Consider the following 12,409-nt stretch of genomic DNA (forward strand, 5'->3'; position numbering starts at 1 on the left):
AGGTCATCTTTAGTGATGGGTGCCGGTTAGAAGCCGTGACTGAGAGCCGTCGATTCATCAGAAGAACACCAATGGAACGTTACAATGAGGCCTGTGTGGTAAAAGTTATCAAACACCCCCCTGCAACAATGATATGGTCATGTATTATTAACAATTTACCTGGGCCGTTGTTTTTCGTGGAAGGAACAATGAACCAAAATTCCTATAAGCAGGTCCTCGAACGAATTTTATTGCCCTTCTACCATACACTCGACCCAACAGAAGGTCCATACACCTTCATGCAGGATGGGGCACCTTGCCACCGGGCTAAATCAATAATAAAATTTTTGTCTAACAAAAATCTGCCTTTGCTACCCTGGCCTGGAAATTCTCCGGACCTTAATCCTATAGAAAACGTATGGATCATGTTAAAAAATAAGGTATACTCATTTCCAAATCCGACAGTAGACTGTCTAAAAAAAATATTCAAAAAATTTGGTCAGAAGACGAAGAAATAAAAAACATGATAAAACAGTGCATTTTAAGTATGCCAAAAAAGAATTGAGGCAGTTATTTCTGCCAAAGGTGGAAATACTAAATACTAACTATATTTATATGAAAATATATGCATAATTTAAGCGTAATAAAGTGTTCATGTGTAAATAAAATTCAATGTTGTTTTATTCAAGGTTTTCTCTGAGTTATTCCTGTTTGAATTGAGAAATTGCGCGAAATTCTGCGTGGCCCTAATTCATTGAGTAGATACTGTATATATATATATATATATATATATATATTTATATATATTTATATATATATATATATATATATATATATATATATATATATATATATATATATATATATATATATATATATATATATACGTATATGATGTAAATTAAGTGTAAATAATAGTTTATATTAGTGTAACTAACTAACTAACCATCACGCCGCTTCCCCGCAGGGGTAGGCAGAGAGAATAGAGCGCCACACCACTCTGTCCTTGCAAACATTCTTCGCCTCTTCCACGTTCATGCATCTCCTCATTGTTACGACTCCTAACCTGATCACTTTCAAGTATTTGGCACACCTGATCGTGACATGTTTTTCTCGGTCTTCCTCTGCTTCTTTTCCCGCTAACATTCGCCTCATAAATTTGTTTTACCGTTCTTTCCTCGCTCATTCGTTCCACATGTCCAAACCATCTCAACACACCTTTCTTAATTTTATCGATAGTGCTTATCTCAGCTTTGCATTCCTTCCTTATTTCACTATTCGCACATCTATCATACATTGTTTTGTCGCACATTCTTCTGAGAGATCGCATTTCGACTGCATTCAGTCTACTTTCATCCTTCTTTTGCCAACTCCATGTTTCACTTTATTCACTATTAGTGTAATATAAGCTAATTACAGATTATTATTTTTTAATATCTGTTTACGCCGGATTTTTTTAAAGAATGTACTTATTTTGAATATTTTTTAACAGAATATGAGTATTTATTGATTTGGCGTTTAATTTGTAGAACTCCATTTTAATTTATGTATTAATTTTAAATCAAACACAGATTTTTGAGTCTACTAAGTTGTATTTTATTAACAAAAACACATAAAAAATTATATTGTGACAATTGTTTCGCCTTGTTAGGGCATTATCAAACGAATGTCGTATCAAACGAACGACATTCGTTTGATAATGCCCTAACAAGGCGAAACAATTGTCACAATATATTTTTTTTGTGTTTTTGTTAATAAAATACAACTTAATAATAATAATAAAACCCTTATCCGCACCCCAATGGTACATAGGGCACTGTGTCATATAAACGCAGTGTTATCTTGATCGTTTACACATGAAGGAAGGGTGATCAGCCCTCCGCTTCAGGTACCAGTCCATGGTAATATTGAATAAATATTACAGTGAAAAAATCACTTATATTTATTTTACCCCCCTTGGGAATCGAACCCGGGACCTCCAGAACGGTAGCCGAGTGTGCTGACCATTACACTACGGAGGCGGACAAATACAACTTAGTAGACTCAAATATCTGTGTTTGATTTTAAATTAATACATAAATAGAATATAAGTAGTTTTAGTTTCTCCTGGGGTCATTTCTACCCGTATTTTGAGCCGCTCACAGCAGGGTCAAGAGCATCAAACCTCGGGAGTTCTAGACGTTTTTTATTACTTAATATAATACAAGATAATGCAGCATTGGAAAGCGTATAGTCGAGCTTGTAGCTATCAATCAGCGCCCGCGGCGCGACTCGCCAAACTGTGGGGCGCGACCAAAATAAGGCGCGCGTCACGCCCGCGTTTCTTCTAACAGTAATGCAAACTAACTGAACTAACTAACTACTGACTAAAACTAAATAACATGGATACCATTTTGTCTCACATTTTCTAAAAATGTTCGCAACTTAGTTCATAAAAAAAACCTTTTCAGATTCAGGTACAATAATTGATGTCAGTCTTTTTCTGGGGGTGAATTTTTTTTAACATTAAATATGTATTTATTTTAAATAAAATATTTGTATAATGAAGATGGAAATTACGCAAAAATAATTTAAATAAAAAAACAAATCTCACCACCTCTAGGTATTATTTTACGACAAAGTTAAATACAAATATCCACAGATGTCATTACTGAAAAATAACATCATACCAACTGACGGACTTCGACGTTCATTAACGTCGATATTCCTTTGAGAAAAATTCGCACGGACGTTCATTTACGTCCATACTCCCGAAAAGGTTAACATGCTTTGCAAGAGAGGTCCTTCAGGAAGCCTAGATGCTTCTGCATCAGATCCGGGAATATGGTTGAGAACTGTCATAATAAGGAATAAAGTACACTGATATATCTTTTATTAAGAAAATACGATTTTCATTTTTATTATTTAGCTAATAATTTGACCAGATAATTTATTTACAACATTTTGAGTGTGTCCAAATGTTGTACATATTTTTTTAATCATATTTTCGTATGGGGCACGGAGTGCGTGGAAGTTTTTGGTAAGTGAAGGGTAATTAACTATGAGTATTTCAATGTTTTAGAATTTAGTACATTAACCCTGATGATGACAAGGTTCTTGACGAAACCGGTTAGATAAAGTGTACCAATAAAAAGTGGTTAAAACAAAGTTGTTTTAATTTTATAAAGTTTATATATTTATCATGTTCGAATGGAGGTATAAGGAAAGAATGCAAAGGCTGAAATTAAATTAAGAAAGGCGTGTTGAGATGGTTTGGTCATATGTAACGAATGAGTGAGGCGAACCGGAGGAAATGGAAAGAAGGGGATGAGACCTATATCCAGCAGTAGAATGGCTCATGGAGAAGAAGAAGAAGAAGATTTATAATCTTATACGATTTGAGTGTTCCCACAGTTTGAGGGGCGCTGCCCACTGACCAAACAAGCCGAGGACGCAGTTTATGTGGTGATATTACCACCGCTGTTCGGATACTGACCAGTACTTGTATATTGGCTCCGTACTCCGTACACGGCGCGGGCATTTCTGTGCGCTGCACACACGCAGACGCACTCGCCTGTGCGCACACAGACACACAAAAGCGCACACAAACACACAAAAGCGCACATAAACACACATATGGGTATAAACATTCAGAGAACCAACAAACACGAGATACTTTATTTATTTAATTCGCAGTTTATTAAGGGTCCAAAGGGTATAAGCTAGTATCTTAACCTAACCTAACACTCTCCTTATCATTCATCGTTCACTTTGTGTAATACCACTTTAATACCACTTTCACAAAGTGAACGATGAATGATAAGGAGAGTGTTATATTACCATACCACAAAGTTAACAATGCTTTTAATATGTACAAAATATAGATATTTTTGACATCTCAATACAGATGAAGAAGAATATGGAAGTCTGGGGAAATTACGGAGATTACGACCGTCGTAGGCTGGTTTAAGTCACTTAACACAAGTGTAACATTCACCAAGTGTTACACCTTTGATGGATAACGCTTATCCTACCGTCTTTCCTTATATCACCATTGAGAATTCCATGTAGAATAATGAAGAAGAGGCGAAGGATGTTTGCAAAGACAGAGCGGTGTGGCGTTCGATTCTCTCTGCCTACCCCTTCTGGGAAGCGGCGTGATGGTTAGTTAGTTAGTTAGGAATTCCACGTATCGCCCTCCAAGGCAACCCTGAAGGACGCAGACCCCCAGGCAGACCTCCGAAAAAAAGGAAAGACAGCTGGGAGTCAACGTCCCAAGAGCAACAGATCCCTAGGATCTACAAAAAGAAGAAGAAGAAGACCATTGGGGCATCTATCACCCACCGTTTTGCCACACATTCGCACTGGTCTCGGCTCCTTCGCGTATATATTCGAGTCTCTTCATTACACGAACGCTAGAGGTCGACGTCCGCTCCTAGCTGCTCTAAACCTGATTCGATAATCTCGCCCAAACAAACCCCGGACGGGTATAATGAGCAAACAGCCGATCTAACGTATCAATCGGAACGAGCCACATGCGGCCACGTGTGACCACGCCCCCGGCGAAACAGCTGTCACTCGTAATTTACGAATTAATCGATGGCTTGTTCTTCTTCAGTCTGGGTAATTCGAGTATTGGAGCGTGGAGAGGCCAGGAGGCGAGGAGTGATCGACGCGTATGTACGAAGAGATGTCGCTTGCTCAAATCAAAAATCGTAAATTTTCAGCTGTGCATGTTTTCGGAATGCCCAGAAAATGTACTATATCCCAGCAAAAGAGGCATATTTCTAACTTAATATTTACCCGCTACAGGGCAGAAAGTGTTGTTTTTGCATTTTGAAGAAAGGTATTGTTTAATTATTTTTTTTTAATTTACAAAATATTTTTCAGATGGAGGAAAAACATTCAAGTTTTACCTAAAAAGATCTGTTGCACAGTGAAAAGTTCAATAAGTGGCTTGATATTTATTTTTAATACATTATATTATATTTTTAAACTTTTAAAACGTTCTCCTGAAAAATCAAGTTTTTTTTTTTATGACGTTCTTGAAAGGAGTGAGCGGTGTGTGAATGTGGAATTGGCGATGTTTGCCTATCCCTGCGGGGAAGCGGCGTGTCATTTCGCGTTAGTAGAAATACAGTATCGAACACATTAATTGAAAAAAAACTTTTTTTATTTTCAACATCCTCTAAAAAAAATGTTTTAAAGGTGTTCCTCGTATTATGGACCAGGGCTGCTTCTTTCAGCGACTGAGATGATGAATAGCGAGAAGTATCACCCAATTCTACTGGAAAAGATACTACCAGAGATACAAAAACGGAGGTCATATGGTAATGGAATGTTTCAACAGGATTTAACCCCCTGCCACAAATCTAAATAAATGATGAATTTTTTCACACAAAAACAATGAACTGTGTTGGACTGGTCAAGAATTTTGCCAGACATATAGCTAATTGAAAATCTATCGGCAATCTGTAAGAATCGGCTCTCCAAAATTGATTGCACTACGGTGGAAAAGCTCATTTTGTCCATAATTCAGGTATGGTTTCGAGACGAAAAAATGGCATCCACGTGCCAAAATCCTATATAATAGATGCCAAGAAGAGTGAAATCTTTGATTGAGCCCAAGTGTGATCATATTCAATATTAATTTGTGATATAACTAATAAACAAAAGATTTTACAAAACTTTTTACGAAAATACAACAAAAAAAGTTTTGTTTCAATTAAACTGTTCGATACTGTATCTATGTTAAAAGCGTTTCATGGGCATTTCAAGGTTTTGCTCTTTGATTTAGTGGAACAATTTAATTAAAAAAACTATGGACATTTTAGGATTTTTTCATCAAATAAGGCGTTTATAAACCAACTTTGTTTTTTTTTACCCAGATTGGAATCGAACCCGTATATCTCGCATGTAAACCGGGCGCAATAGCTACCAAGCTACGAAGGCTGACAAAACGTTGATTCATAATGATAAACAGCGCTTGTAAATAAATATAATTGTAGGAATTCACGGGGAACTTTATGGGTATTCTGCGGGCAGGAACCAAACCTGATACTTAAACATAATACCCCCATGGGCCTATTCTCTAATAGAGACGAAATTTCCAAAATTTAAATCGCTGTAAATCTAAGAGTAGAATATAAGAATGAAACAGATTTAAGACTTTTGAAGAGACAGATTTAAGCTCCTTTTTCTTGTAGTACATGGTTGCTAACTTTTTACTATTTACTTTTTCATATTTTTTATTTTATTTAAAAAAAATTGTTTTCTGAAAGTCAAGTATTTTTTGTATTTTATATTAATACTATTATTCTAGTTCTACTTATAATACCTATACCCTTATACCCTTTACAATGACTAAATTATATTGTATACCCACACACACGCCATGCCTTTGTGGGATCTTTTTTTGTATTTTATTCATATTTTTTTTGTATTTGAATTTATGTCATGTAATGCAAAAGAATTTAAAATAAAGAAAAAAAACATAACCTCACACATACCTCTTTTGGTCAAAACAAAATTCATATATATATTTTTTTGATATCTTATCAAAGATGAAGAAGAATATGGAAGTTTGGGCATTTACGGGGCCGACGACCATCATAGGCTGGTTAAAGTGATCACTTTACACACGTATAACATTCACCAATTCTACCCATTATTGACAACCACATTACTCAAATTCTTGGAAGTCCTATATATATATATGAACCAATTTTGAAACATTGTTCTTGAATCACTAGAACTTCACTAGAGACATCTATTGGTGAAATGAAAGGAAATTAAAATCTAAATCGCTCTCAATCGCTAGAAAGAAGAATATTTTTTTATAATTGATTGATTAATACTTAAAATAAATATAAGTTTATTGAGAATAGCCCCAATTTCCTTGAATTAAATCGTTTATTCAATACAATACATAAATAACGTCAAAATACACCCACAATTAAAAGTATTTTAATTACAACTCGAATGATTATGATCTATAACTCTTTCAAATCTAAATTGTTATTTAGTTCATATATCAAATCGCTTCTTGAACTCCCATTTTAGAGTGAAATCGGAGGAATTTAAGTGATTATAATTCTGTTTCTACAATATTTATAAGACATAGGAACACAGATAATATTGTACTCTAATTTATTGCATAGTTTCACGAGTAACCTGCTCCGCGCGTATTCACTGTATTGTAGTATTTAACGTTAGAAAAAGGTCCCTATTTTAGAGTGAAATTGGAGGACTTTAAATGATTATAATTCTGTTTCTACAATAGTTATACGATATAGGAGCACAGATAATATTGTACTCTAATTTATTGCATAGTTTCACGAGTAACCTGCTCCGCGCGTATTCACTGTATTGTAGTATTTAACGTTAGAAAAAGGTCCCTATTTTCGAGTGAAATTGGAGGACTTTAAATGATTATAATTCTGTTTCTACAATAGTTATACGATATAGGAGCACAGATAATATTGTACTCTAATTTAATGCATAGTTTCACGAGTAACCTGCTCCGCGCGTATTCACTGTATTGTAGTATTTAACATTAGAAAAGGGTCCCTATTTTAGAGTGAAATTGTTAAATTTGATAGTAACAAGACATCATAGTAGCCCAGTAAATATTGTAAACAAAACACTTACTGCGGTGCATGGTGAAAAGGCGGCGGATCCCACAAGGGCGGGGCGTGGAAGGCGGCGAATGCAGAGGGGAACTGGATGGGCGGCGGTGGGCCCGCCTCCCGGTCCGGCATTCTGATAGGCCCGCCTATCTTGCTGAGCCAACACTGGCGCGAGGGCGGAAGGACAATGAGATAAACGGATAAACGAGAGCAAAAGCCAGACAGGCGAGTCAAAAAAACCACTTTTGTCAACGATCACAAAGAACAATTCGTAGAGGTAGATTCAAATCCAATATTTCAACACTAAAAATCAAGCACTAGTCGATTGCACAGAGATTAAAGCACTTATTAACACTACTAAAACTAATTGATAAAAAAATAATCACAAATTGTAAGGCACCATCGACGGTGTACCGCAAGGCACCTTTCTGGGGCCCGTTCTTAAACTATGTTTTCTTTTTCTTTTTTTATGTCTCTGATCAAATTCTGGCCCGTTTCTTCCGTATCATTTTGCGTGCGACGATCTGGTGCTCCAGCCGTGAATATGTGGTCTGTGTCAGGTGATGAAGAGAATGGATATCTTCTTTGAAAGATTGCAGCGGAATGGTCTGACTTTCCACATTCGTCCTCGGATGGTGATCAGCATTTTTGTACTATTTTCTCGGCCATCTTGGTTAGTTTGATGATTTTTGTTTTATCTGAAACGAAGAGAAAAAAATAATTAATGATAATACAAGATTATAGCGGGCGCCGTAGCGAGTAGGGTGGATGATCCGAGTACAAACCTGGCATTACGGGTTCGATTTCCGTTAGATTTTTCTAAGAAAAAAATAAGTATTTGTTTTATTTTTATTTTATATATATTCGATATATATAAAATAAAAATATATATATATAATAAAAATAAAATAATAAAAATTTTATATATAATACGAATTCAGTACTATTTAATGTAGGCCTAAGTAGCTCGTTCAATTGGCTAAGTATTGCACCTACCACTTTATGAAGTATCAATAAAAAACAATTATATTATTTAATGTTTTACATTAAATTTGAGTCACTTTTTTGGTCGAATCGTGCCATTATTTACTGGTTCAAGCATCACCTTCTTCATCGAATTTGATGGGAGTAAATCACGTTAAATTCTTCAGGAGAATCCTGACTGTTGACTGTCGTCAACAGGCATTTCATTTCACTAGAAGAGAGAACGGCATTTTAACCTTAACATTACCTGCAAGGACCAAATTATATCCGATGGAGACTGGCCATAGAAGAAGCAAACCGATAATCACAAATATTGTAACCCACGAAGAAGACAAAGGGTGCATTAGACGGTCAGTTCAGGCCTGCTTCTTACTCAACATTAGTATGTCCAAATAGTTGTTCACAAAATCTGGATTATCTCCAATTACAGGAGTTATTTTCATATCATTTGCTCAATAAAAAGCTTCTTTTTATCTCACCAATAGATGTCTCTAGTGACGTTCTAGTGATTCAAGAACAATGTTTCAAAATTGGTTCATATATATAGAGCTTTCAAGAATTTGAGTAGTGTGGTTGTCAATAATGGGTAGAATTGATGAATGTTACACGTGTGTAAAGTGATCACTTAAACCAGCCTATGACGGTGGTCAGCCCCGTAAATACCCGGACTTCCATATTCTTCTTCATCTTTGATGAGATGTCAAAAAATGATCTGCTTCTTACTATTTCAGAAAGCATATGCGAAAGCACAAGCTTCAGAGAATGATCCCATTTAACCTAAATGGACCAAATTATCTCCAAAAAAGAGATTTAGCGGGTACGCCGAGTTGAAGAGACGGGTGAAGACTGAACACGAAAGAAGCAAACCATCACAATGATTGTAACCCACGAAGAAGACAAAGGGTGCATCACACCGTCTTGCATTGATCGACACGTCTGGTGTCGCAAAGTGTCGCGCGGCGACACCGCGACACGGTTGCAGGAAGCCGCCAGCCGTGTCCGCACTCCCGCACTCAGAGTGTAGCTACCCTGCTCGTTTATTCCTACAGCGACTCGCGGGGAATATCTTCATCTGACGTTGCAGTAACCATGACTCGAGAATGCACAAATTGCATTGAATGCACTTTGCGTTTAAGTTATACCCTTCGAACCTCCATTATACGGACCAATCGAGGATGCAAATAAATCCTTCTTCTTCTTTTTGGTATATGCCTTGTGGTCTATTTTCAAGAGGGATTAGCCATCTGCGATATCGATTCCCAGCTGTCAATCCATCTCTTTGGTGGTCTACCAAGAGATTGGCCATACAGTGTAATGTGGGGGAGTCTGGATAGTTCCATTCTCCTCACACGCGCATAGCATTGTCTCCTTCGTTAACTTCTTCACCTAACGACATCTTCCATCACGCATATTTTTCCTATCCTGGTGTACCGTTTTAGGAAAAATCCGAATGAACGAAATAAATCATAATGGACGTAAAATACAGGTAAAAATATAAAAAAACCTCAAACTTAAAACTAATTTGATTTGCTAGTCAAATTTCCACTGTGGGATCACGAAACGTCCCTTAAAAGTTTAAGAATATTGAACTCTAATTTATTGCATAGTTTCACGAGTAACCCGTTCCTCGCATATTCACTGTATTGTAGTATTTGTTGAAGACTCAAAAAATCTGTGTTTGATTTAAAATACATAAATTAAAATGAAGTTCTACAAATTAAACGCTAAATCAATAAATAATTACAAAAATGTCTCTATTTTAGAACGAAATTGGAGGACTTTAAATGATTATAAAGTTTCAACAATAGTTAAAAGATACCGGAAGACAGATAATGTTGAACTCTAATTTATTGCATAGTTTCACGAGTAACCCTGTTCCGCGCGTATTCACTGTATTGTTGTATATGGCGTTAGAAAAATGTCCCTATTTTAGAGTGAAATTGGAGGACTTTAAATGATTATAATTCTGTTTCTACAGATAATATTGTACTCTAATTTATTGCATAGTTTCACGAGTAATCTGCTCCGCTGGTATTCATTGTACTGTAGTATTTAGCGTTAGAAAAATGTCCTTATTTTAGAGTGAAATTGGAGGACTATTACTTCAGATGTTTCGATTAAATCATTGAAAAATTTTAAAGTCCCGCGATTTGAGAATACGATGTCACCCCACACTTCAGCATCCGATGGCTATTGTATGGAAAATAGTGTTGTGAAGCAAGTAGGAATGCCATGTAGGGTGTCTCCGCGACGTGCAACGAGTCAGTCAGCGCACTCGGACTCGACAATTATGCCGATATGGTGTACGGACCTCGAAACGATACCTTTAGAAAGGTCGCCGTGTGCGCGCTCCCGGATTTTACGTCTCCAAAACCAGTAATAAATCCCGTTAATATTCGACATAATTACGAGAAGTCTTTGTAGACTTTTGGCCATCTTTTTCCCACCCTTATCCGCACCCAATGGTGCATTTCTAACCCTTATCTGCACCCAATAGTGCATAGGGCACTGCATCGTACTGACGCAGTGTTATCTTGATCGTTACTTATATGAAGGCAAAGAGATCACTCATGCTCAAGGGACTAGTCCAGGGTTATATCAAATAAATATTACTAATATTTACTTTTACCCCTCCTAGGAATCGAACTCGGGACCTCCAGCGCGGTAGCTAAACACGTTATCTATTACACCACGGAGGCGGACCCAATGGTGCATAGGGCACAGCATCTCACCGACGCATGTTGCATAGTGAAATTCTGCTACAAAACATTTCAAATCAATTACGACCGAAAAACCCAAATGCGTGATTTCCTGAAAATACCTTTCGATTGGACACAATCCAAAAACTTACAAGTGTGATTCTGTTTAAAAAAAAACTTTCAATTGGATAATGTCAATAATTCAATTGAAAGGTTTTTTTTAGCAGAATCACTCTATAGATAATGACAATAAAACTTCTAAGTGAAATTCTGCTAAAAATACCTTAATATGATCAACGATCAAAAAACTTAAATTTTTAAAATAAAAAAAATCAAATAAATTTTTAAAAGTAAAATTCTGCTAAAAAAAATCTTTCAACTGGAAAACGACGATAAAACTTAAAAGTGAAATCCCGCTAAAAAACAAAACTTAAAATTGGACATCGATCAAAAAACTTATAAATGCAATTCTGCTCAAAATATTTCAATTGAACAACGACCGAAAAAACTGTAAAATTGGACAACGATCAAAAAACTTATAATTGAACTTCTGCTATACCTTTTGATTGGACAATGAAAATAAAACTTGCAATTCTGCTAAAAATGTTTCAATTGAACAACGACCGAAAAGAATATAAAATTGGACAACGATCAAAAAAACTTATATTTGAAATTCTGCTAAACCTTTTGATTGGACGATGAAAATAAAACTTCTAAGTATGAGTCTGTTTAAAAAACATTAAATTGGTCAATGACCGGAAAATTTTAGTACATATTCAAACTATCTTTTGCATCAAATTAAACAAATCATAACTTAATCAAACAATTTTGATCAGCCAAAACGAAAAAAAGACATAAAAAGTGTCCACCAAACAATTCTGATCAGCCAAGATGAAAGAAAGAGATAAAAAGTGTCCACCGAACACCGGTGAACGCGGAGAAAAACGCGACGCGGTGGGATTACCACATCATCAGACGGTGGGCTCGTGAATTTGGGAACATCAACACAAGGCTGGTCGGGTGGTGGGAGCGCGAGGGAAGATGGCAGGAAAAGAGGAGGGAGAAGGGAGATGGAGGACGCACAGCCTCTCCGCGGAGCAGACGGACCGTCTCACATCACGACCAGAACCGGTTGTTGGA

At 36.3% G+C, this 12,409-nt stretch overlaps 2 protein-coding genes across 2 annotated transcripts in view; one reads left to right on the top strand and one right to left on the bottom strand.

Annotated features, from left to right (window-relative positions):
* LOC148312752 (uncharacterized) overlaps positions 1-12,409 on the top strand; it is a 518,102-nt gene that overhangs the window by 206,090 nt on the left and 299,603 nt on the right. The window lies entirely within an intron of this gene.
* Positions 1-12,409, bottom strand: part of LOC148312754 (uncharacterized) — a 143,027-nt gene that overhangs the window by 89,401 nt on the left and 41,217 nt on the right. The window contains exon 2 of the mRNA XM_088273713.1: positions 7,609-8,284. Coding sequence (XP_088129839.1) covers positions 7,609-7,718 — 110 coding nt within the window. The 5' untranslated portion in view covers positions 7,719-8,284. The remainder of the gene's footprint in view (positions 1-7,608; positions 8,285-12,409) is intronic.

Source organism: Brachycentrus maculatus, unplaced genomic scaffold (assembly GCF_059751285.1).
Source record: "Brachycentrus maculatus isolate JH-2025_06_01 unplaced genomic scaffold, ASM5975128v1 h1tg000033l, whole genome shotgun sequence".
Lineage (NCBI taxonomy): Eukaryota > Metazoa > Arthropoda > Insecta > Trichoptera > Brachycentridae > Brachycentrus > Brachycentrus maculatus.